Here is a 27,148-nt window from a genome sequence, read left to right as displayed (position 1 = left end):
GGTTGTTGTGGAGTATTTTGTGTTATCTTTTCTGTTTATGAGAAGGATTCTCCCTAAAACAATGGGAAAAGACAATCATGATGGATATAGAGATGACTTTTTATCTGTGGAAGTTAAACTAAGAAGTTAAACTACTTTACCACCTATTTTCTCTGCCAGAATTTGGTCCCAGGTTCCATTCTCTAAAACCTCTTAATTCTCTCTGTTCCCACCAGATGGCTTTTTCCTTCATTTTGTTTGGGTTTATGGGACAATATGGAAAGTACCAAAGTATTTTTCACCCTGCTGTCAGTTCACGTGTCACATGGATGTCAATAAGAGCTGAGAATCATAGCTGAAGAAGAATCTTTCTGCATGTGGGTTCAAACAGGTGTTAACGCAAATGAGATGCTAGGAAAGTTATGTTGAAATTGAAGCAGCTGGTATTTGTGCATTTTTTTCTTCTATCTGGGTAAGTTCAGAGAAGTTTTCAGAGTCTAAAAAAATAAAGCACAACCAGAGAAATCTTTGAAACAGATTTGAATCCCTACAAAGTGTAGGTTGCAATGGGCCCCTGGAGACCAGGTCGTTTGATCTGCTGCTGAAGGCTAGGCCTTAGACTGGGCTGTCCAGGGCCCTGACAAGATACATCTTGTTGTTTTTCCCCAGTTTCTTGGCAAACTATTCCAGTGTTTAGTTCTTCTCACAGCAAATCGTCCTTATATCCAGATTAATATGTCCCTGAAGCAGCTGGTGCTCTTTGCCTGTCATGCTGCCACCATGCATCCCTCTAAAGAAAGTACCTCCGTCTTCTCTATAACTACTGGTTAGTGGTGTTTGTTTAGTATGGGAAGGCTGCGACTGGATCCCATCTCCCCTACTCTCTTGCTTTTCAGTTAAATGCAGATGAATATAAACTGCCTTATTAAGATATTTTAATGTACATCATTGATTATGCAATGTGGTATTAGAAAGCTCATCATAATCATGCAGTTCAGGTGTAGTCATCCTGTTTCCTGCCTTTGCATAAATAGACGTAAAACCAGCATACAACATTTTTTTAAACTTACTAATCTTAAAGAAAATAATTGTAAACACTTACTCATTGAGTTGTTATCACTGAGAAGAGCACACAGGGTGGCAACTTCATTTTCTTTGTGGCTCTCAATATGGCACAGAATCACAGAATGCTTTGGGTTGGAAGGGACCTCAAAGCCCACCCGTTACAACCACCGCCAAGGGCAGGGACACCTCCCACCAGCCCAGGCTGCCCAAATCCCATCCAGGCCTTGGGCACTGCCAGGGATGGGGCAGCAACAGCTGCTCTGGGCAGCCCGGGCCAGGGCCTCACCACCCTCAGAGTAAAGAATTTCTTCCTAATGCCTAATCTAGGTATGTCCCTTCTCAGTTTACAGCTGTTACTCCTAGTCCCATCACTCCCTAACAGACAGTCCCTCCCCAGCTTTCCTGATGGCCCCCTTTAGGCACTGGCAGGCCGCTGTAAGGGCTCCCCGGAGCCTTCTCTTCTCCAGGCTGAACAACCCCAACTCCCTCAGCCTGGCTCCATAGCAGAGGGGCTGCAGCCTCTGAGCACCCTTGCAGCCCTCCCCTGGCTCCAGCAGCTCCATGTCCTTGTGCTAGGGCCCAGAGCAGGGTCTCACAAGAGCAGAGCAGAGGGGGACAATCCCCTCCTCTGCACTGCTGGCCCTGCTGCTTTTGGTGCAGCCCAGGCTACGGGCGGCTTGCTGGGCTGCAAGCACACATTGCCAGCTCGTGTCCAGCTTCTTGTCAACCACCACCCCCAGGTTCTTCTCCTCAGGGCTACTCTTGATCCATTTGAGTTACCTTGACCTGTGCTGTTAATGTGAATTCATTGTTTTGTAGATGCAGTTTTATTGTAATGTATTTTAATTTCTAAGTAGGTTTTGTATAAGCTCTTCAGGACTAACAGAAGTTTCTAAAATTCAGTTTGAAGATGCTTTTGTGAGTTTCAGTCAGCTGCTCAGAATACTTTCATTTTATCGTTCTTCTAAATCATTTGGATAGATAATACTTTATAGGATACATATTTTAGTTTTGAGAAAAATATTTATATGCAGTATCAGGAATTTGTACGTGTCATATCTGATCTGGATGCTCTAAGCATTGAATAACAGATTCAATGTCTCTGGCTTCATTAATCTGTAACTACCTATGTACAGGCAAGCAGCTCAGCTGAGAGCGAACACGTGAGAAATAGATTATAGAATATCTTGTAGAGTAGTAAGTAGAGGTTCACCTAGAATACAGGGGAATTAATTTCAAGTCTCCACGTATTTTCTTTGCAATTTAGAGAAGATTAGCTTAGGTCTCAGTTTTGCTGTGAGCTTTGCACCAGACAGATGCCTATGCAAGATGAATTTCTCTTCTGCTCCAAATCCTACCCCTGCCTGGTGTTCCATTAGCACAGTTCTTAATAAGTAACCCTTTTTAGTCCCGAATTTGTTCATCTTTTGTACATGCAAAGTAAATCAGTTTTGCCTCTTATCTAAGCATACTATTTTATGAGTTAGGTGACACTAACTTCAATAGCCATTATCAACTCATAGATTAATGCCGATCTACTTTTTTCTTCTGTTTAATGCATGCCGAGCAGATTTAGATCATTCAGCAAATCTAGCTAGGGTTGTTTCTCAGAAGTGGCTGGAGTAATGAGTATGTGTCCAAAGGTCGTATTGTCTCACTTAGCTTTTTAGGAAGTTACCTTGTTTTACAGAAAGTGTTATGTTCTGTAGAAATCAGGAACGATTCTAATGAATAGAGCAGAATGGTTTTTGAAGCTGTGAATGTGCCATGCTTATGCAGGAACCATAAACACTGAGTAATTTCTTGACTTGCTTAGATAAGTCTCCATCACTAGCTGGTATAGGCTTGAGTTCCCCCTTAGGCCCCAGTCACCAGCCCTTCATACTGCTACTTGGAATCTGAGCTATGGTGGCATTTTGCTAAATGTGGAAAAGATGCTGCTGAATGTTAGGGCCTGAGCTTAGGGCCTCTGCTCCTTTTTTGTTTTGAGGCTGTTATGGGAATATGTTGCTGAGGACACCATTTTCAGAACTACTGGCACTTCTTGCTTTTGACATTTCTCAAGTCTTCCTTCCTCTGCTGGCTGCATCGTTCAGCTGTTTATGTAACCTTCTCGTGCCCCATGCTCGCGTTTACCTGGCTGAATTAGAGACTGCTGTAGCAAGCAAGGCTTTCAGGCGTTCTGCTTTAGAGCACACCGCCTTCTCACGCATGGTTTGCAATGGATGGGCCTGTCAGTCATTGCTAGAAAAGCTCTCACACATTCGGTAGAATGTAACCATAAGGCAGATGTCACATGGATTCAATGCAGACGGGATTAAGCATATAAAAGCAAAATATTTTGTACTAGTAGAGTGACAAAAAGGAACCAAGAAGGGCTTATCACTAACATTAAGGAGTCTGAGAAGTGCCCATTGTTACTCCTAATGTGTAGTGTTTGTGATTCAGCACTTCTGCTTGTTTTGGTTAAGAGCAGGGGAAAAAAAAAATGAAACTGTCCTTGCATAGCTTGACCCGATTGCTACTGGAGAAATCATGGAGCTGCTTTACCTTTCCCATAATATCTTACTTAAATAAGAAGACAGTTTTTAGAGGCCAAACCACATGACTCCACAGCAGGAGAGTGCTTAGCCTAGTGAGTGCCGCATAGGATATTTATTATTTTGAAAAAACGGGGCTCAGACTTCCTAGTAGGCAGCTCACTGAGTGAAGTCAGGTGGATTTTGGCTTCACTTGATTATAATCGGCTTTTTCCTCTTGTTGATGCTACCTCAGCCATACACCATTGCCACCTTGTCATCCTGGCACTGATGGCCATAATACCAACTCAGCAGGGAAAATGAAGAGAGACCACAGTATGGTATGGAAGTATCTTGGCAAGATTTGGCCAGTCATTTGAAATGTGTTTTTCCTCTTCCTGTGGGCTGGAGCTAAGGTCAGAGCTCTATGCTGTTTCATATGTAGGGATCATTATTTTTAGAGCAGCAGCAGTTCTTAGCCTCTGCGTGTAATCCGCTTTCTGTTCCTTCAGATGGAGCTGCGTGAGGCATCAAGGTTTGCATGAAGTATCTGTGGAGCTCAGAATCACTGCTGTTGAGTATAACTTGAGTTTGGAAGTGTGAATGCTCAAAGCACTGAGTAGTGTGAAAATTAAAAGCTCAGTGACTGATGGTGTTCACCATGTCAAGAGCAAGGGAGGTAAGAAGCTGTTCTCTTACCTGTGAGCAGCGTGCCACTGGGACTGGCGAGTGCTTGTGGTGCAGACAGAAATCTTGCATGTTCTCAGCAGCCAGTGACAGTGTGTACAGAGGGGATAATGATACATTTAAAGGGTGTCTGGGCTCATTCATGAAACACCAACCAAACTGCATTTGTTCGGTGCTGCCAGTGAGAAGGTTTGCCTGGGGTGTCATCCCTCAGCTATAGATAGCAAACTCAAAGCTCCTTACAGAGAAACCTCTTACCAGTCACTTTCCACAAATGGTGCATGTACCCAAAGGTACTTAGTGAAAATCCTTGAGAGGTATTTAATGCAAAAGCAGTTAGTCTCTGCGGTGTGTTTCAGAAGCCCCCACACACCACTGGCAGGGAGAGGTGCAGGGCAGCATCAGCACAGCACTTGGGCCAGTTCCTCATTTTCTCTAACCAGGCTCTGCCACCCCAAGAGCTTGCCAAGATGTGTGACATGGGGGGGCTTGACAACCTGATTGCCAACACAGCCTATCTGCAGGCCAGGAAGAGTGGAGATGGAGACACCAAGGAGATGCAAAAGAGACGTAAGAGCCTCTCGCTGCCCAGGGTTGATCAGTGCGGGGAGGTTAGGCAGTCCATTGCTGCTGATTACGAGAGCATCTGTGAGCAGCAGCCCATCGGCAAGAGATTCTTCAGAGACTTCTTAGAGACGGTGCCGGAACATTTGGTAGCAAGGGACTTCCTGGATGAGGTGTCAAGCTGGGAGTTGGCAGAGGACAATGTCAAGAGCAGTACCATGGAGAACATGATCACCAACTTTCTTAAGACAGGCGCAAAAAACTATCTGTCTTTCATGAGCTCTGATTTGGTCAGCAAATGCCAGGCGGCCACTGAGAAAGACTATGAGAATGTTGTCCAGCTGGCCAAGGAGGAAACCAAACTCTTCCTTCAAGGCAAGCCCTTTCAGGACTTCCAGAGCAGCCCCTTCTATGACAAATTCCTCCAATGGAAAGTTTTTGAGAAGCAGCCAGTAACTGATAAATACTTCTATGAGTTCCGAGTGCTGGGCAAAGGTGGCTTCGGAGAGGTAAGAGCTGTACCTTTACAAGTGTGGGTCACCCCTCCCCTTTCAAGACCAGCAGGTGGGTTTGCACAGAGAAACTTGGTGATAAATTAAGAAATTGCCTAGCATTTTGCAAAACTTGGTCATTCAGATTGTCCATTTCCCAGAAATTAAACTCAGGTTGTTATCTGTACTGTTAGATTGACTCAAGATACCTGATAGTGAAGAATTACCCTAAACTTTTATGGTCTGTGTCTATGCTAGTAAAGAAGTGGGCTTCTTCTATAGAAAAGCTTGCATGGCCATCTATGTAGCTAATCATTAGTATGTTCCTGGGCACCATTTTGGCCTGTGCTAGCTCACATACTCCCAGATAACTTTTAGGCACAGTTTAGGGAATAGCACAGATCAAGATCTGTTCCCAGAAAAGGATGAATGGGGTTACCTTTTTTCAGAAGGAAGAGAGTTTAGCTATGCAGATACAAGCTGTATATGCCACTTATGATCAGAGAATGGGTTCTGCTTTGTGTTAGTTAATTATACAGGTCTACTGTTGGAGTTCTCAGGATCTTTGCACAAGGCCCACCACACACTAGTTCCGAATAGAACTGATTCTGTGCTTGTTTATTGCTTCTTTTCTCTCCTAATACACTCTGCCATGCAAGTTACCATTAGCAGCTACTAATAGGCATCTGTGTTTCCCCAGTTCCTCCCTATTACTGGCCTTGATATTCCATCTGTATGTGTAAAATTGCTTCCTTACCTTTCCTTTTGCATCTTGCTTTTCTAGGTTTGTGCCATCCAGGTGAAAAATACTGGCAAGATGTATGCCTGCAAGAAACTGGATAAGAAAAGGTTGAAAAAAAAAGGTGGAGAGAAGATGGCACTACTGGAGAAAGAAATCCTGGAGAAGGTCAACAGCCCTTTTATAGTCACATTAGCTTATGCCTATGAGAGCAAAAGCCATCTGTGTCTTGTCATGAGCCTCATGAATGGAGGGGATCTGAAATACCACATCTACAACGTGGGAGAAAGGGGTTTAGAAATGAACAGGGTAATCTATTACTCAGCTCAGATCACCTGTGGGATTCTGCATCTCCATTCCATCAAGATCATATACCGGGACATGAAGCCAGAAAACGTCCTCCTGGATGATAACGGTAACTGCAGACTCTCTGACCTTGGATTGGCAGTGCAAGTAAAAGAGGGAAAAACCATCACTCAGAGGGTGAGTAGAAATTTATTGCACATAGGAAGTGGGAAAGAAAGCTGTTCTATTTCTAATGTATTATGAGTCCAAGACTTAATTCCTCAGGATTTGTTCTTTGCTAAAGACCTTACGTGGTCATTTCATTCTAAGAGACAGGTGGTAAGAAGATTTGGTTAATTAAGTCTCTGGTCGCTATATTAGTAAAGCAATTTCTCTTACACAAAATCAGAAGAATCAAGTTTGTCTATTGTTTCTCACAAGATTGAGTAATAGTGTGTAGCCTGGGATTTAGCCAATGAATTGTTTGAATAATGAGCAGCAATTAAAGATATGACTCCTCCTGTTTTCAGTTTTTGTTCTTAGAAGAACATTAGTTCTTCCAGATTTCTCTTAGGTGACGGCACCGATTGTATTGTGGGCGTTCAATCATGCTGCGCAACAAATAATCATGAACCTTCCTCCTCCTACAGATTCATTCCTGAAAAATAAGCAGACTTGATGAGTGTTTGAAAATGTGCATGCGTGTGTGTATGTGTAGGAAGAAAGAGAAAGATAGAAGTTTTTTGCTGTGTGAATTTCTGTGCCGCACCTCATCTGTGCCTATGGCCATCTCAGTCCAGTTCCATAATAATGTCATGAGGTTTACACAAGAAAACTGTATTCATGTCCCTTAATTATGAAAAAATCATTTTTATCCCAAAGTGTTTGAAATAGACTAGAATGTGAAGAAATTGAAACAGTGCTATAGTCTGGTCTAACATCATACTTCCTGAGTCTTTAAACTTCTGTAAAAAATCATTAGATGAGAGATGCTAATAAAATTTTTATCATGCTTGAGGTACACATATCTTTTGATGTTGTCATTTAATACAGTAATCTGTACTCTGAAGAGTATATTTTCTACTGACCATTAAAAAAAAACACGTTATGATTGGTTTTAGTTCTTAGTAATAGAAAATACAGAAACTGGTGTTTTATGTCATAGATTTAAAAATGAGACTGCATTGTTTCAGAGCTGAAAATACAGTTTCTCTGATAGCTAAGGCAGATTTTAAAATAGAAATTATGTGAAATGGGAATGTTGTTTTGTTTGTGAAGTTAGCATTTTGATCAGTGAGCCTAAAGTATATATAATCTATAAACCTTACTATGTTTTGCAAGTAACAGATGCATGCATTTATTACGACTGGAAAAATAATTCTGTCCAAGGGCAGTTTTTGTCACTAGCAAATATGTGGCATTAGGTAAAAGAAAAAAATGAAAGAGGGTATTGAGAAATGTATAACGTCTTCTATTTATTACTGTAGAATCTCAAAAGCAATAGCGGGCAAGGTAGCTGTTCCTCCTTGCTTTCAATGATAATGTCATTAAGTTGCTATAATGATTTTTCTTCCACTTCTGGTCTCTGTTTTAATAGCAGTATTCACCCTTATACGGGTTCTTTTATTGGAGTATAAACTGCAGTGATTGTAGTATTTTATAAGGAATTTCTGTTAAATGCAGTTTTATTTTCTTCATATGGGAACTTGAAATAGGAGAAAGACTATTATGATGTTATTTTTCATTTTGTGTTATGATTATAAGGGAATTGAATAATTATGAAAACTGCTACTAAAAATATGAGCTAGATATTACTAATATTTTTAGTAATCTATGTAAGAAGGAATAAAAATAACTTTACATTTGATTCATGTAATAAAAGCAGTGATGTTAAATTAACTTTTGTATACTAATCACATTCTGACTTAAAATTGCCAGAAATTTTATATCATAGCAAGTTTTTTGCATATGACTATAAAATTCTCAGATAAAAAGCTTAAGAGAAGATACTTGTATAGGCCTATATTTTAACACAAAAAGATTTATGGATCTAAGACAGATTTATGAAATATAATCAGTTGTACCATTTTGTGGATTCTGTTTTATAAGGGCAGTTTTAGAAGCTGAAGGCAAAGATCTATTTCCCCAGACCAAATCTGTATTTTACTGCATATGTGACTGAAGTGCCTACCATCAAAGCTGATTCCAGACTTTGGATGACAGTCTTACATGACAATTTAAGGCTAACATATTTCAGTCAGTAATTATAAAGAAAATGCTCCTGATCTACGATATAAACAGTTTTAATTTAAATTTATTTATCCATTTGCAAAGTATCTTCAGTTTTGATGGGCAGTTTTAATACCCTGAACTTCATTCATACCTCCAGCACTTAAAAGCAGTTCTGACTTTAAAGCCTCGTAGACCTCTTTTACGAGATTTTTTTTTGATATCATGCTTAAAATTCTGTTCTATTGCACTAGGAGAATGAAATCTGACTCTGCTTTAACCATATTCATAAATCATTCTGTTGCTTCAAATTAGTTAACTTAATATCACCTGTGCAAGACAAAACCATGGCTTAGCAGTCTAGTATGGCTGATGGTCATATGTTTTCATCTGTTTAGATAAATTTAACTTAGCCTACCTTAATACATCTTAATGATGTTTTATGATTACTTGTTAAGTAGAAAGTAGAATTTAAAAAAAAAGCACCTGTTGCAGTCTTTCTGTAAGGTGATATATTAAATAAGTTGGTGTTCTTCTGTCTAATGAAATCTTGTGAGCTTGAGTTGTTTTATCTTTTTATTTCTTACTTTTAATCTTAGAAATTTCAGTAGCATCAACTTGTTTTGCTGAAGTACTGTTCCGGGGGGGGGGGGGAAAAAAGGTAATGTGCTTTCTGGATCATATTTTAATAGCTTACTCCCACTGAACAGATTTCTGCAATGCAAGACACCCTTATACTCAATAAAACTACTTTTGTTAAGAGATTATATTCATTCTGAGTATGGATATCCTGCTCTAGTCTCAGACACTTAAATGAAGAAGCAGAATGATGCCTTTTAAAAAAATTGAAAAATTCCTGTTTTTTGCAGGTGAGAGCTAAATTGATGCTAAAACTAAATTAAAATAACTAATATTTTTCAGCAGCTGTCTACAAACCTCTCTCCCCCAGTAACTAAGGTTTTTCTTCCTGTGTGCTAATCTTTTCATATTTCTAGTTCTTGAGTCCTTAACTGAATCTTTCTTGTAAATAAGCAACAGAAGACTTGCATACCTTTAATGTATCAGCAGGAGCCAAGTAAATGATCACACGATCTAATTTTCTTCTTCCTTGATTATTCTGAAAAATAGTTAGTGACCTATGCTCTTTGTATGCTGCCTGTAGAAGTTCTTATCATAATAAAATGCGTTATAAATGCAACATTAACCAGGTGCATTTATTTGGGTAAATACCTTGTGTGGGTTTTATTTATAATTTATTCAAAGATATAAATGAGAAAACTAAGTTTTCTAGTAACTAAATTTTATTATCTTCATTTCTGAATAGTCTTCTCTTTTACAAAGTTAAGTTGGGGAAAAATAAAAGTCTTTTTAATACTTTTCTAACCTGAATCAGCAAAAATCTGAGATTTTTGTCAGTATATTTTTATCTACTTGAAGAAGTCACCTGAGGTTTTACAAAGATCTGAGCACCTGGCTTCAATTGAGTCCACTGTAGTTAAGTACCCAGAGAATATTTTTAGAAATCTTAAGTACATACATTTGAAATAATCCTGTTCTTCTTTCTAGGTGTCTCATAAACTTCCTTCTATTTAGTTTGTTATCGATGTCTCACTAAATGAATATACAGGTGGTTCTCTGAAATTGAGACTCAACCAATCCAAGTTGATTTATAACAGCAGCACTCTGTAATTGTTCATGAATTATTCTCCTTTACATTTTTTTTTTAAAGAGAAGCAAAAAGTTCAGTACTGTATGCAAGTCAGATAAGATCAAATGTACTTGCTTGTAATTTACTATATTTTTCATGGAGGCTTTGCAGAACCCCCTGAAATGCCTTGATGATTACATGGTTTTAAATCAGATAATTCATGTATCTTTCTAAATTTGGAGTAGACATCTGATCTTAGGTACCTGCTTAGAAAGTGTTCATGTGTTTGGCTGTAACTAAGCTGGTATGAAAATGCCTCTCCATCGTCATTAGTGAAACAAAGCAACAGTTTTCTGTTGTCCTTGTCTTTTTCTGTCTTTGTTATTTGCTATCTATTAAGAAGTAGAAAGATCATGTGATGACTTTTATTGTTCCTTATGCAGGGTTAAGTCGTATATAATATGTGAATTTATTTCAACATTTTCTATACTGCATTAGAGATTTCAAAAAACACAGTATGTTCATGCATTCTGAAAATTTTGTACACCTCTCATGAGTGTACAAGCCAGTAAAGGTAAATTTGCTCCACTTTCAAAGCATCCAAAGATTCTTAGCATTTCCTGCATAAATAAATACACACTGTCCATCTATCAGCTGGAGGATGCATAAATCCCCTTTGTAAATCTTGTTAGGTGATTAGATTATCATGTGGCACAAGTGGTAGGCTAGTTAGTGAGTTCCTGTTTTAGACATTTTCAAGTTTTCAGTGAAAACTTCATGGAAACTTTAATGTATATGTGTTGTTTGCCAGCCAAACGTATTCTTTATGCATTAAATGGTTTCTTGAATTCTAGATGGGTGACTTCGATATGGTCTTCTTACAAAGTAATGTCTGTTTATGCTGCAGAAAAAGTATTTTGCAGATTAAAATTTTAAATTTAGATAATTGAACAAGTATTTCTAGTATCCTGTAAGTGTTGTCACAATATGTACTCTGCTTGGGGAATATTTGTGTGCTCTATATCAACTGTCTGTAAGGGCAATAAATAAAAATGCCCTACTTACCAAAACGAAAGTTTTGAAAGAGTTTATTGAATACCTAGCCTTAGTTTTTTTCCTCTCTTCTCAACAGCTAAAGCAGCTAGTAGAAACATCTTCTGGCTCTCCACATGAATGGCAATGATATTGTCTTGAACATGTATAGGCAGTTGTGAATCACTGATACAGTATTAATCATAGTGTTTAAAGACCTGATTTAACTAAGGTGTGCTGATTTATACTTGTGAAGTGCTAGCTGGTTTTAGAATGGAGAAATTAAAAAAAAAAGTACGTTGGAACAGTAACGATCTTGGAAACGAAGTAGAGGGCAACTGAAAGTTGCTTAAAATGTTTTTTCTTCATGAAACAAACATGGATTATCTTGGAGAAAGAGATGGAGACTTGTACATATCATGGAGACTTTTTCATGATATGTACACGTACCTCTGCAATCTACCTAGAAGTGTGTATATGCACACTTACTCAGGCAAAGGTCTTACTGACATCTCTGGAGACATAAAACAAACACTTTGCCAGTGATAATAAAGTTATTCAGGACTCCAGGAAATATCATCATGACTCTTCATATAAATATGCCTGTAGAATCTCTTCTGATGTGTTGATCATGCCATGTATAAAGCTGGATTGTGTCTTAAAATTACTCCCTTTTTGTATGTTTATATTGTCTTTTTTCTCATGTTGAAGCAGGCAACAAGGAGAAACTGAGAGTCTTCAAAGTTGGCTTTTGCATGGGTGAAATGTTTTGTTTAGTTATGTACTAACTTGACTACCATATGCAGGTCATCATTGCTAATGCACATCTTAAAACCTCTAAGCTTTCTCTGGTCTGAGAAACTGTAATGTATGTAGGGTGGATATTAAGGTGTGCTTTTTTTTCCAATATGAGCAGGAACATTTATTTAAGAGCTTGCTAATTGCATAAATTGATTCTGTAACTAGTTCTTTTCTCATATGACAACAATGAGAAATCTCCATCCCTTATGCCAAGTTTCTCTGCTTGAACAGTTTGACCTGGCATGCTTTTTCTTGAAGTCCCTACAACTTTTTCTCATTGTGTAACTTGAAATTCACTTGTGTGAGTCAAATGTTCTTGCCCTTATCCAAAGGAGTAATAGTACTTTATTTCCTGAGAATACGTGTGAGAAAAGTGACAGTGTTCTTCTGTGTAGTACCCTCATATCTTCAGTATATTCAGTTGTTGGGGACTCGATGCCGTTTGTTTTTTTTTTTTTTTCCAGAAGTCAGTGCATATGTGCTATTTATTTTGGGAAGGGATTTCTGCCCTTAATGGGTATGGGTTTTGTGCAAAGCAATTGGTGCATTTAAGTTATGAAGTATTTTGTTGAGCCAGAAAGCTTGAATATTGAAAAAAATAACTGTGAAAAATAAAACAAGATAAAAATATTATTGTAGTATTCATGAGAGTGCATTCATCTCTTCAGAGGTTTCAGGCATCCTCACAGTTTTCCTGTGCTGTGTTTTATATATTTGAAGGACATCATAATATTTTTATAGGAAAAACATGTTTTGGTTAAAATCTTAGTCAAAATGTCCTTTTGCCCTCCTGTATGTTTGTTTATTATAAGATTCTATTTCTTAGGAAAACAGAAGGAAATCTATTTAGATGTTCCTGAAACTTGCAGCTTAATTTCAAGACAGTTGAGAAATGGGGAGAAGGAATTCAGACCTGTGAAATCAAAAATAAGTAAGCAAGCTATTCCGCAATTAACCTCTGGTCATTATCACATTGCATTTTTATTTGATAAGGTTCTGTAAAAACGTATTCTGTTGCGCTTTGAAAATAGACAGCTCTTCGTTTGCTCAGAAATAGTTACTAGTGGGACTTTGTTCTTCAAAGTGTTGATAATCACAGTTGTGATGAAGTGCATCATAATGACAGGTATTTTGCATTTTTTCTGTCTGAAACATATACTTTGCGGAATGAAATCTTATTCACTATGACTGCCATGATCACTTCAGTGTGAACAGAGCAAAAATAATTTTGTGAGATCTTTCTGCCTCCTGCAGTTTTGCAGGTGGCTGAAAAGATATTGTAGTCATGTAAAATGACAAGAATGCAATGTGTCCCAACCAAGTACTTATCTTGCACCGGGCCTGCAACCTGCCAGAAACGTATTTCCTATCTGGGAAAAAAGTTACTGGGGTCCTTTAAAGACACAGCATCGGGGCTCTTTGCATGACTTTTAACCTTGTTCTTCACGCAGTTTCATCTGATGGTTAATGCGTGCTGTAGTGTGTTCCATGAAAAAGCAAGATACAAGATTCCTTATAAAGTTCCTAGAGCTGAGTAGAGAGTTAATTAAGCTCTTAGAAGATAAAAATGCCACATAAGTGCTAAATATTACGTTTAGTTTAGTTTAAATATTATGTTTAGTTCCTTTGTATTTGTTACAAAAAATGGTTTCTGGAATGTTCTCTTTAAGTAAATCATCTGAGGGGTCACTCATTGATTTAACGTTGTCAATAATGTGTATTTTATTGGATAAGAAATACAATATTTAGCTGATGATGTAATTCTTTGAGCTGTTGATTTGACAGCTTTGCAGAAACTGTAAGCTGCAGGTTGGTGAGCAGTGTAGTACTTCTACTCGTATTGGACCACACGTACAACTCCAGTTACTGTGGTGAGTAGTTTCATGTAACAGTCATATAATGACCTTTTTAAGAAGACAGCTCCTAGAATACAGAATACAGATACAGATGCAAGTGGAAGCTACAGGCTCAGTTTTGCTCCTTGTTCAAGTTGAAAATCTGCTAGTGGAAGGCAGTACCTTCCACAAGCAGGTTCAAAATACACGGAGTGGTTCTTAACACAGTGTAGGTAGGCTGCAGGGCTCTTCTGGTAAAGATCGTATAGAGTCTAAGAATTTATCTAGGTTGAAGGGGAGAATGGACAATTGATGGAAGAGAACTTTGTTGAGAGAACCCATATCTGTCTCTAAGCCCTTGACGTGCAAACTGGAGGCTAGGAAAATGTTAGAGGTATCAGTGCGCACGCCATCCTCTTGCACTTGTCCCCACGCATCCAGCTTTGGCCAGTTCGCATGCAGTTAACTGGCTGTGTGGGCCTTGGTCTGATGCAGCCAGTAGATGTCTTCCTGGACTTACCTGTGTAAGAATAGTACCTTCAACTTTAGACTTAATCCTGAAGTACGAGGTGGTTGAAATCCTGTGGGTTTCATGACGGGAACCGTCCAGGCCTCATCGTTTGCTCGGCTTAACCTGTGGTGGCTGTGCCGGTGTTGGGCTGCCATTACCCTTCTCACAGGACAATGCCACGCAGTCCTGTGCCTTCAGTCACGCTGGCTCTGCACACGGAGCTTCTCTTTTATGTGCTGTTTTTGAGAAAGCCACCCACGCATTGTACTATATTAGCATGCATTTTAAAGAGCTTCATAAAATATATACAGACCTAAGTAGAGGGAAAATGTTCTCCTTTTATTAATATTGCTTATAGAATATTCAACAATCATTAAAAAATAAAACCATAAGCATCTCTGAAGTGCAGTATTATTCCCACATTACAGATGGAAAATGGTCAGGAGAAACAGAAGAAGAAACAAAGCATTGCACAAAATCAAAAGTAAAATCCTGTTACAGGAGTGCTAAAGAAGCCTGGTAATTCTTGTGTACTAATTGTGTAGTTATGAGTCAGTAGCAAGTGTTCTGCGTGTCCTATATGCTCAGTCCCTACATGTATAACGTCTGGTTGCTATAACATCTATAAATGCATGTTCCTTCTGATGACACTTCATCAAATAGGCTTGTGAGTGGGTTCTCCAACGGGGATCTGAGGCAAAGATAGTTATTTATGTGTGATCACAGAGGGAGTCGTGGGGAGATGCTCTTGAGTCCAAAGTTCCAGTCATTGCCCTGTGACTGGACTAGCCTTCCTCAAGGCATTTATCATTTCCATAGCGCGTGGATCTAAACTGAAGAATATGCTCACTACTTCAGTATGGGACTTCGATCCCAGAGGTAAATTTGGTTTCCTTTTTTCTAATATAGCAGAAATCTGTTTTTGTCCCTTTGTGCTTTTAGCTGTAGGCTTGTTAAGACAGACAGCTTTCCCCGTTAAAATGGCGTCCCTCTGTGAAAATGAAAAAACCTTCAGTGGTGAATTTTTACGTAAGCCTGTGGGATTCACTAGCTCCTAAGGTCCTATACAGTGTGTTGTTACCTTCTCCTGCTACTCTGGGCAGTCCTCTTTGTGTTCTGAACCAGTAGCCCATCAATTTATCCGAATGTCTTTTGCTTTCTAACCAAAGTGAAGACTTTCCCTTTGCTGAGCATTAATGGTATGGTATCTTTGCTCTGTGAGTCATTTCAAGGGTACAGTTTGTGCTAATTAGATTTGACTTTATCTTCTAAAATACGGTTGCCTACTCATTTGGTCAACTGGCTTGTTGCTGTATGAACATGTGGAAATGTAGGCCTGTGTGACTGATTTAAGTTACGCTCCATTTCTACTCACAGTGGCTCTCGGGAGAAAAATGAATGTGGTAATGTGAGTGACAGAGGAAGATCCGTTGTTCTCTTCTGCATCTAGGGCCTGTTCAGTTGTGTGCAGGGAAGTTTTTGTGCTCTGTTACTGCATTCCTCCAGGGTCTCTTCAGGCCCTTGCTGCAGGAGTGGAGGAACAGCTGGAGGAGAGAACAAAGCAGTCAATGGCACCCCTCGGAGGAAGGACGGACTGAGCCCCAGGAAACAGCTGATAGAGCTAAACTCAGCTTGTTTTTTTTCCTCTGTTCAACAGTTCTTGTGCCATGGCAAACAAAGGATAGACATTCTGATTTGCTTTACTGTTTGGTTTGCGATACCAATTGAGTTTGTTTTGCAGAGATCTGTGGGAAAAGCTAGAGGGATCTAAATCCCATTTCTCCCCATTTGTCTGTTCCTGCAATAAAGAAAACTCTGGACGGTTCCGTTTCTTTCTCCGCTGTATTTGTTGAGAAGCTAAGATAATGATGTTGTTCAAAGTACTTTCTCTTCTCAGGACAGTGATGTGAACAGGCTTGATGAACATGAGTTACTTTGCGCACTGCACTCTGCTGAGGGTAGCTGTGTGCCAAGGACCCTTGACTGTGCTGGGAACTGAGTGCACTTAGTGCTTCTCCAGATCACATCTTGTATTATTAAAAGATTATAATTATGTGGCCTTTAGAAATTTTGTACAGAATCACATTTCGCTAAAGAGACATTTGTATCCTTTCAGATGATTCATTGCTACTATGCCCTGTCAAACCACACTCAAAGCAACAATTCCACTTAGCAGAAGTTCTTTGCTATTGTATCCAAGGACAACATTTGGTCATTATATTTGAGATGATTGTTGAAAACTTGTATTTTGCATAAGAAAATTAAGAGAGAAGTAGATAATTTAACCTGTTTTCAAAAGCAAGTAAATTAAAGTTTATTTAACAGAAATGTAATTAATATTTTTGTATTTCAAACAGCATGTGCAAATAAGGCATTCTGCTTACCATCACAAAAGATAGTATTAGATGTAGAGCAAGCAGGAAATAGACAATGGGGCACTGGCTAAACTTAGAAAAGTTGTGTGCCTTTGCAGTGGTACACAATTCCTGCCCTCTGTGGAAAAGTTGGGGTAATATAACATTCTTTGGCTCCCAGTGAGAGCCAAGAATAAGCTGAGAATATGCTTCTGTTTTACCTGCCTGAATAAACCTTTCTTGCATCACTGAGGCTCTTTCATGTTGCCACAGGCTCTCTTTTCCTTGAAAGATGGTATGATTTTTTAACGTACTGTTTTCAGTAAGGATTAGTGCAGGGATGTGAGGTTGTAGCTTCCCTCAAATGCCATCAACTCTCCAAAGATACAATTAAGTCTTCATATGAAAAGACACATGTTCTTCCAGTTCCAGGGGTTGAATAATTTTCTTTCTGATTTCTGTGTTCTATCTTCAAATGCTTATGGTTTTATCATCTTTTTTTTTTTTTTTTCTCAAATATTTTGCCAAGCTCCATATGTTGAAATAGGTGTAAAAGACTAGAATTTAAGCTCTTTTCTTCCTTTCTTCACATTACTGTTTTGATAAAAAAACATAATTGCTGAGATTTGTATTTCTTCCCCCTGCTTGTTGATGTGTTTCTTCCCACTTACACATCACTGTTGACTACTGGTAAAATGTGTATCTGTTATCAAATGATAACGTTTAGGTGGGCTTTTTGAGTCTCGGGGGTTATGAGATTATATTAGATTCCTGTTTCTCAACCTGTTCCTTCATCATTAATCTTGGGATTAATAAGAATCTTCAGGATTGAGAGAGATTTGTTTTAAATTTAGGTTCAAGTATTGATGAATTCTCATGAGAAAAACAGCTCATTTGGGATGGTTTGACATATCAGGAACAATATGTTTCTAGACTTTTCTCAGATTGAGCTGGATCAGTTCAATAACAGTTCAAAAGATTTCAGTGCTACTAATTGAGAATTTTAAAGTTTAATTCTCATTCACACACTAAACCCATCCACCATCTTTTACTTCAGTCTGAAAAGCTTTTGTTGATCCATCTCTGTTTTCTATTATGTTGTCATGAAGTCTTTTTGGTCTCTACTTACGGTCTTGTTTTCTCTGTTCATGAGTTATGAGTACCATGTCAAAGCATGGTTTTCTGTGTAGCATGACGTACTGAAGGCTATGTGGAAGATGCATATGGAAGAGACTGATCTTACTTGGCAACTGTTTCTTCTGAAGAAAAAACAATTATGGAAGAAACAAGTGGAGGAAATAGCCTGGAAAGGAGCTCCCGTGAGACACGTTAATGATCAGAGAATGACACTCTGACTTTTCCCTGTTAGAATTATCCAGTTCCCGTATGGTGATGCTAAATTGCAGCAAAGTAATGTCTTATCAAAAAGACCTTACTGTGCTGTTGTCAGGGCACATTTTGATAATGACATGACTCATCGGTTCTTCAAGGCATTAGTGCCCTAAATCAGCTCCATCTCAGTAAAACTAAGAATTCTTATTGCTTCCCAGAAAAAGAAGCCAAAAATGTTCCAGAAACCTAAGAAGTATCTGTTCTTTAAACCAGAATGAGCTCTGTGCCCATTCTTTTGTACCAAAATTTCTCTGCTGCTTTCAGCCCCTCCTCTCCCTTCCAGGTTTCATGTTCTTTAGAGGCCAGTTGTATCTGGGTTCTGCAGGCTGTATTTGGGAACTTGTCTCCGTTCTGTATGGCAAAGTAATCACACAAAAATGTAATACTGTCAGGGTATCTCTCACTATTAACTTAGAGGAACCCAGTGCAAACTGTATAAATTGCCTGAGGAAAGATACCAGCTGCTGTAATGCCTGATATGGTTCCTTTGAACTTCTGTAGCTTTACTGAGGGAGGTGTCAGTTCACTTTTAACCCTTTCTTTTGCTTTCAACCTGGCCGATATATCTATTTTTTCTCATTTTACTTTTATTTATCAACCAAATGGTGGATTTTACCTTAGAACCGAAAAAAGCAGAAAAACTAACTGGATTTAATTTTGTGTTGTTTAGGCTTGTGTTGTAATTGATGTTGTGATGTTATCTCCTGCACATATTGTTTACAGTAGAGTATACGCCACGATATGTACTGGCATGAGCTAAACTTTATAGGGAGACCTGACTCATAAACTAAAATTCAGCTGTTGAACTATTTTTTTTTTCAAATATAATTTGCCCATATAAACTCTAGTTTTTGTTACCCCTTTCTCACTCTGTTTTGCTTCAGAGAATCCCTTATTAATCATGTTGTAGTGGCAGTAATGATGACCATCTTGAGTAAATTTGGGGGAATTGTATTTCCATTTTAAATCGCAATCCTACTAATTCGTTAGTCCCAGCATTTCAAACAGGTACGACAGGAGTTCAAGTAACTTCTGACATAGTGATTGCTGTTAGCTGAATCTGGTAAATATATGGAATCAGGCATTGCATCAGCTATGTCAGGAAATACTGGGTCAGACAAGAAGATCGAAATCTCACATCCCAAGTGATGTAACAGTGCAGCAGAAAGCATATAGAGAGGTTGACCTCTTGTTCCTCCCAGGTAGATCAGCTTACTAGAGAGGGAGCAGGAACTGTCTTGAATACTTTGGAGTCTGTCCCCCAGCTGGGAACATGCCGGGCCCAGGCTTGGGAAGAAGCAGACAAATTCCCCTCTCCAAGAGTGGTCACCACTTTTGGGGAAGGCTCAATCGGTCCTATACTTTATTCAGAGAGCCTTTTCCAGTCAAGCCATGTAAACTAGCTCTTTCACCTAAATGTAAGTAATTTACTAATTATGATTTTCTTTGGTTTACTTCATACAGTGGTTTTTCTTGGCCCTTGATGGTCATAATTCCTTGCAGAAGCCAGCAGGGAGTGCGGGTGAGAACTTCCTACCTCAGCTCAGCTGCCGGCTCCACGAGAATTTTCTCACTGGCAGCAAACCCTTGTTGGAGCAGAGTTATAACCACTGAACAGGGAGGGGGAAGATGATTGTCTGATTTTTGACCTTTTTCAATCTTTTCAAAATGATTGCTAGCTGTGTTTACAAGAAAAAGGGTAGCAACATTCTTCAGCAGGATGAATGTTAATATGAAAGAAAAACAGAAAGGTAAAGACTAATATAAAAAGAAACCACTCTTAGGCAAAAATTGCATAGGCATTTTACCTTGAAGAGCATATTTAACACAGTTTTTCCATATGCTAATATGTTTAAAGACAGAAGTAGTCCATGTGCTAAAACATTGTTATACATTAGTTTCTAGATACAAATTATGTCAATCGTATTACTGATATTTTTGAAGAATTATAGACTAGTCTGTTTAATTGTATGTATTTCATTATTGATCTTGTATAGTAAATCTCTTTGTTTGCTATAGGCTGGGACAAATGGTTATATGGCTCCAGAAATCCTGAAGGAAGAAAGTTACAGCTATCCTGTGGACTGGTTTGCTATGGGATGTAGTATTTATGAGATGATTGCTGGGCGAACACCATTCAAGGATTTCAAAGAAAAGGTCGGTAAGGATGAGGTTAAAAGAAGAACTCTGGAAGATGAGGTGAAATTTGAAAATGCCAGCTTTACAGAGGAAGCAAAAGATATTTGCCGACTGTTTTTGGCTAAGAAAACAGAGGATCGTTTGGGAAGCAGGTATGCCTTACTTCTCAGACTTGAAAAGAGACAGATAAATGCTGCAAATAATACCAATGCGATTTTACACAAAATGAGATTAGCTCTTCACTTTCTACAGAGTATTGAATTTTCTCTTTCACTTCCAGGAAGAGAGATGGAAGTTGTTGAAGAGAATATGAAAATAAGGAGTGTTGTTGCAATACTGCAGCAACCATTCCCACCCCAGACTGCTCACAGGAGTTCTTTTCTTGGTGTTCTGTGGGGTTAGGTTCAATGCAGATCTGGGAGATGGGAGGAGCCCATTTCTCGTCCAATTTCTTTCCTAAAGCTAAACGATGTTCAAGTAGAGGCCCACATCTATGCTAATGCAGACTGAATGCAGAGTCTCAGCCTGTATCACTTACTGGAATGATGTGGGCAGAAATCCAGATCTGCAATATGGATTTTCTGCCCTGCAGATACCTAACTTGCAAGGCTGTGTCATTGGCTTCCTGATGAAGAGACCATCTTCTTTATTCAATTGCTTTTAAAAAATCTTGTAGAGGTTACTGGTCGTCCTGACTCATCCCGGGAAGAAAAGAATATTGGACACACACTGGTATAAAATAAAATGTTTTTGGGGATTTCGGTGGTGGCTTTGGGTTGATGAAGACTGATGGATGTGTCCCTGACTTAGCAATTTCAAGTAACTGTTCAATAATAAAATAATTGGAAAGCTAAGCCTTTTAATATTTAACTTGTAATATCTCTGATCTCTGTGATCGTGTGTGTGTGTATGTATGAATCATTTAGTGCATTTCTAATGAGACAGATTGGAGATCTACATTTGCAGTAGAGACAAAATAAAAGAAATGTAACCAAAACGTAATAAAAGAATAAAAAGAATAGGAAAATAGTAACTGTCCTTAGAATACACCAAGATTTTAATCATCTGTGCATGTAAGCATATGATCAGATTCTTTTCCAACCTAGTGGTGATATAGACACAGGGACTTAATAAAAATACATAGATAATCTTTTGAATTTATATTTCATTACAACATGGAACAGTTTTGCAAAATTTTAGTGACACATTTGCCTGAAAGAATTAACTTTAATGAAATGTAATAATATATCATTAATATACATATTCTCATTATCCTAGTGTTAAATAAAACACTACTGTTTGTGCCTGATGAGTTTTCCCAACAACAACAACTCTGCAAAGCTGCAGGAAATAATACGCAGAGGATTTTTGATAGAAAATTTGTGTTATTTTAATATGTTCTAAAAGCTCATTTAAAATAAATTTTATACAAGAACAGAGCATTCTATTGTACAACTCAGCATGCTTTGCAGATGTTTAGTCTTAAAGTGTTTGGTGAAGTAAAAAAAAAAAAATCAGAATAGGGGAAAATGAAATTTAGATATTCTGAGAAGTTGGGCCAAGTTAATTCAACAACTGTGAAGCAAAAGCAGCAACAAATTAATCACTTACAATAACCACATTCCCTTTGCCAAACTACAGTTATTCGGCCTGCTTATTGTTGCATTATTTCTCAGCAATGGGAGAAATGTCAGACATTTGTCAGACATTTGTCAGACAGAACAGTTGTTGCACAGGTTATTTTTGATTTTCTGCCTTTTAAAATATTCTTACTGTTATGTGTTGTACTTAGAGAAAGAAAACGATGGGATGTATAGCATGCCTGAGCATGACAGAAGAAAAGCCTTTATGTACCTCTTGAACAGGGAGAGATACTATTCAGGACAGCTCATCCTTATGTAAAGATTAGCACTGTAATTCTACTAAGGACAACAAGACCTTGGGTTATCTACATAAGTGCCTGTTGCGTAAGTTAAAGCTGCTCAAGGACAGCTTTAATTTGTACACCTGACCTTTCAAAATACTCCACTTTTTTATTAAAGACTTAATGTCATTGGTTAACTTGGGAAATAATGTAACCATTTTTCTCCACTCCGGCTTTTTGGGGATTGGCATCTCTGAAGCTCACATCTTCCTCCATGTACAGTGATTTTCTATTTTTGTGGAGGATACAAAATTGGCAAGAGTTGAGATGAGCTCATTTACTTTTTCTATATAAGTCATGTAAACACGCAATTCACACAGTAAGGGCTCAAGTTCAACTCCAGCTAGTTGGAAGATGCCTCCGTTGGTTCCAGTAGATGGCGTTCCTGTAGCTTTATGTTTTCAAACTTTTTATGTTTCTGGTGGTGTCAGAAAATACATCAGGAGGAAAAACACCACAGCAGTCCATTCTGGAGCCTTCCCCAACTTGTAGTGCTTTTTGGTTTGTGTTACAGAAACTAAAAGGAAAATGAAGTGAAATCTTTGCAAGTGCATTTCCCCATTGACTTGTCAGCACTACTAGCTCACTGGTGTCACAGGGCACTGATTAATTTGAGCAGCAACTCGAATGCACCTCAAGCTAACAGCAAATGTAAATAGATCTCAACAGGCTGGAGGGCTGCACAAGTACTTAGTATTATCACTGGCTCGTTAAGCCAGAAGATGATTTTGCAAGGCTATTTGTATAACTCTGATCTATGAATACAGGTCACAATCTCTTTTGGCTTAGTCTATAGTTGAATAATTATGTTCATATAGCTCTTTTGGGTTGAAAATGTCATTTCTTCCTTGTGCAGGGTGCCTTGATGGCAGTATCTGTCATTCTTCAGGCTATGATTTAGCATCCCAGTCATGGTGGCATGCAGTTGTTTGTGGTTGATGGTGACTTGCTCAGAGGAAGCGGGCAGCAGAAGGGCAAAATGATGATTTTCTAACAAGGGAGCCGAAAAAGGCAGCTGGTAGTTTCACCTCAGCTGTGCCTGGTTATAAGCAGGGCATGTCAGGACAGCTAGCAAGGAACTGGCAGTAGTGGCAAGCTGTTCTGTTTACCTGGTCTTAGATTCTCTATAGACATGCAGATATACTACTTCTATATGGTGCTGCTATACATCTGTAAATATTAAAAAAAACAAAGGCCTGTATTACATTTTGTTCATAGAACATTGTCTAGAAAGACATCAGTGCTTACACTTCACCAAATATATGATTGTGTAAGAAAATGGAGAAAGAAAACAGCAACATGTTAGCAACTATAGAGTGCTGAGGTAGAAAAAAAAATACAAATGAGTTTACATTGCCGTTTTCAAGACCAGTGCACTCATAAGTATGAAAAAAAAAAAATCATAGGTATAAAAAATAAAAATACAGTTGTTCTCCCTTTTCCTCTGTTAAGTAGCATTCTAAATGCAAACTTTGTATGCCTTGTTGCTAGAGTTGCATTACAGGAAGGATGCAGTTCTAAAGCTGCAGTCCTTTGTCATGCTTTAATGAGCATACGTTTGGGGTTCAGATTATCCTTAGAATATTGTACAAGCCTTTCTATACAATGAAAGAATTCACTGTTTCTGTTACAGCAAAAGTCCTGCCTGAGGTCTGTAGTTGTTCTTCTTAAAATGCACTTAAAGTACATATGTACAATGTTTTTAGTCTTTTCTGGATTTTATTCTTGAGTTTTAAACCTATTGAGAAAGGACCATGTTTGTGACAAAGGTGCACGTACTTTTGTTAATGCCATAATTTATGAACACCTTTGCTCATCTATAAGGAGTAGTTCACTTGAATGAACAGACTCACTAAAGCTGTGACTGTTTATTAGAGCTACATAACTGGGCTTTGCAGAATAGTTACATGATGTAAATGCATAGCTGCTCTGCATTAAGCTAAAACCACAAATATCATTTGTCAACAGTTTCCTATTCAAACCATTGTTCCTCAGAGTCAATCTCTAGATGTATTAACCCAGTGTACACCAGTCTAGCACTTACTAGGTATTCTTACCTCATTAATATAGAGCCAACCACTGGACTTTCATTGTCGAACAGTAAATCCAACACTTCCCCTCCCTGTCCTTCTATCCCTTTAGTTCTGGTTAAAGTGTTTCTTTGGATGTGGGTATCTTGGTGCACTTCCAGAAGCAGCACTGCGACTCCTGCATGGCACCTTGCCCAGACTAATTTACCCTGAGAGGCAGAGTAATGAATAATGGGATCAGGATGTTTTTTGCTTCTCAGATGTGCTTATATTGTGCAATGCAACATTCTCTGAATATGCCTGAGCTATCTGAATGGGATTGCTTGGCATTATATATGTACTTATATATAAATATATATCCTTAATTTAAAATACTCTCGTATATATAACACAGAGACACCTGTATCTATTTGAGAGCAAAACATAGCAGTGATTAACAATCTTTTGCTTTATTGCAGAAATGAAGATGATGACCCAAGAAAACATAGCTTCTTCAAAACAATAAATTTCCACAGGCTAGAGGCAAACCTTATTGACCCTCCATTTGTGCCAGATCCATCTGTTGTCTATGCCAAAGATGTTGCAGACATTGCTGACTTCTCTGAAGTACGAGGAATTGAATTTGATGACAAAGATAAGAAGTTCTTCAAAAAGTTTGCGACGGGTGCTGTCCCTATACCCTGGCAGGAAGAAATTATTGAAACTGGACTGTTTGAAGAACTGAATGATCCCAACAGAGTAGATTCTGGGGGTTATGCAAATGGCGGTGAAGCTAAGTCAGGAGTTTGTTTGTTGTTATAAATAACAGGTCATTAACAAAAAGAGTAGAAATCACCTCAGAACTTTCCATATTCTGACACAGTTTCAGAAACTCAGTGCATCTGTTTAAGAAGAACCAATCAGTGTAATATGACATTGACAGGCTATGTAGACCACCAGCTTTATAGACTATATTATTTTCCTTTGCTTTAGCAAAGGGGAGATTATTGTTTTATTGGAGACTTACCAAAATGAAGAACCATATTTCTCTAAAAACACTTAGAATGATAGAAATTCTGAAATACCAAAAGCAATAATAGAGTGAAGAGGCAACCCCTTTTGAAAATGACTGACTGTTTCATTTTGGATACAACCATTTATTGGTTTTCTTTCTATTTTCTTGTTATTTCTACTAATGTTTTCTCTTTGTTGTAAAGTTTTCAGGACAAATTTTTTAATTTTCAAGGAATATTCTCAGTTAGACAATGGAGCTCATATACCATGTCAAACTTGGAATCTTATTGCCTAGCCAGTCTGTCTGTTGTTTTCTTACTTTCTGCTAGTTTTTGAATGGTCTGATTGTCATAAAATGTAAAAGAAGGTTCTACAGATCACTAGGAAATGGGGCTGCCAGGATCAAACTCTTCTTAAAGCTGATTTTAACAAAGTGAAGATAAGATTGCACCAATTTAATTGAATAAAGTATCTATTTATTATTATTATTGTTTTGTTTTAAGTCGTAATACCATGTACAAAGAAAATGTATTTATAAATGAATATGCATTTTTTTTGACAATCAATTTCAACCTTTTTCAGGTTTCCTGATAGTATTTCTGTATTTTGGTGATAAATTAAACTGTAAATAGACTAAAGCAATTTGTAACTGGCTTTTTACAATAAATATATTTTAGTATAATATTAATTCAGTCACAAATACAAAATATTTTCATGCAAGTTGACACTTACAATGGTTCATTGATTCTCATGCAAATTTTGATGCATCTGTTTGATTTTTCAATGTTATGACAACCTAAATTGAATTAATTAGAAGCATTTTTGCAAATACTTCCTACTGTTGAAGTGTATTACTTTTGAGGTGCATCCTACTGATTGGTAAGAAGAAAATAGGTGGTAGTTTTTTGTAGCCACTTTTAAAAGTGATTCTGTATGCTGTTTACTGTCACCTATCTAGCCACAGTTTCTGCTGACTAAAGTAGAAGTTGAAACTGCTCTGATCATTGGAGTCCTGGAGGCTGTTTATACCATTTCGTATTTTTCATATAGCAAACCTTCTCCTGAGCTCAAAGTTTTATTTTATATAGACACTGGAATTGAACTCCCACATCTGTTTTAAAATGGGAGTAACAATAGATATGCTGGCTTCTATAATCATCATATCTATAATGCAACACATAGCTTTAGAGATTATTTATAATCTAATAGCTCATCCCAAATGGTGCGATAATCAAAAATTCTTTAGTTTTAAATATTTTAAGTGCTTTAGTCACAGCTAAGTAATATGTTGGTAATGTACTATGTTCTTCTTCATTTTCTGTAGAAAGGACTAAGTATAAAAATAATTGTTCTCTTTTTTTTTTTTTTTTAATTTGCTTTTCCAGTGTCTTATATACTTAATTTTCAAGTGAAAAATCATGAAAAAGTGTGTTTCTTAGGATTAGTGGATAATTCTGTTCATGAATTGTTATGATGATATAATTGTCTGCATTTTGAGAAGACTTTCTGACAAATAGTTTATATCAGCATAAGCTGAATTCTGACTTGGGCTTTTAATTGAGAAGGGTGATCGTGGAAAAAAATGTGAAAAGCAGAGGAGGTTGAGAGGAAGGATAGGATAGCCTTGTGGTTCTGTCAAGGATTTAGGAGAGTGCTTCCACTGCTGATGCCCAGTGATTTTCTCCTTGCTTACATCTGTAAAAAGCTCTTACAGAGTGGTATTAGGCTAATATATTTATTTGTGTAAGAATCAGATAGAAAACTTGATCATTTATGTATTTCAACATCAAAACCAAAAACTTATTACTGCTAAGAAAGGCTAATAGTAGCATCAAGCAGCAAGCTTTTGACCTGAATTGGTGCACCTCTCAAATCCGTACAGATGCCACTTCACAAATCCTCTAAGGCTATAAACAGGAAGTGCGAATCTG

General features: G+C 37.9%; 1 protein-coding gene across 2 annotated transcripts; it reads left to right on the top strand.

The window, feature by feature from the left end:
* Positions 1-4,591: 4,591 nt before the first annotated feature.
* GRK7 (G protein-coupled receptor kinase 7) lies at positions 4,592-25,720 on the top strand. 2 transcript variants are annotated; one of them, XR_004253613.1, is made up of 5 exons: positions 4,689-5,323; positions 6,090-6,527; positions 20,151-20,422; positions 20,551-21,002; positions 24,683-24,743. XR_004253613.1 is itself a non-coding variant. In XM_032193564.1 (4 exons), exons 1-4 carry the CDS (start codon positions 4,721-4,723, stop codon positions 25,023-25,025), a joined length of 1,656 nt encoding a protein of 551 aa, XP_032049455.1. In that variant the 5' UTR covers positions 4,592-4,720; the 3' UTR covers positions 25,026-25,720. The 2 variants fall into 2 exon arrangements, 1 of the variants encoding a protein (XP_032049455.1); XM_032193564.1 differs by lacking the exon at positions 20,551-21,002 and having other exon boundaries at positions 4,592-5,323; positions 24,683-25,720.
* The last annotated feature ends 1,428 nt before the right edge of the window (positions 25,721-27,148 follow it).

The sequence above is a fragment of the Aythya fuligula genome, chromosome 9, assembly GCF_009819795.1.
Source record: "Aythya fuligula isolate bAytFul2 chromosome 9, bAytFul2.pri, whole genome shotgun sequence".
Taxonomy (NCBI): domain Eukaryota; kingdom Metazoa; phylum Chordata; class Aves; order Anseriformes; family Anatidae; genus Aythya; species Aythya fuligula.
Note: the sequence above shows the minus strand (reverse complement) of the source record. Positions and strands in the feature narration are given on the sequence as shown.

Excerpts from the sequence above, each read along its gene's own strand:
- GRK7 (XM_032193564.1), top strand. The coding sequence starts at position 4,721 with ATGTGTGACATGGGGGGGCTTGACAACCTGATTGCCAACACAGCCTAT. Across the intron at positions 5,324-6,089 it reads GCAAAGGTGGCTTCGGAGAG|GTTTGTGCCATCCAGGTGAA; the intron begins GTAAGAGCTGTA and ends TTGCTTTTCTAG. Across the intron at positions 20,423-24,682 it reads GAGGATCGTTTGGGAAGCAG|AAATGAAGATGATGACCCAA; the intron begins GTATGCCTTACT and ends GCTTTATTGCAG.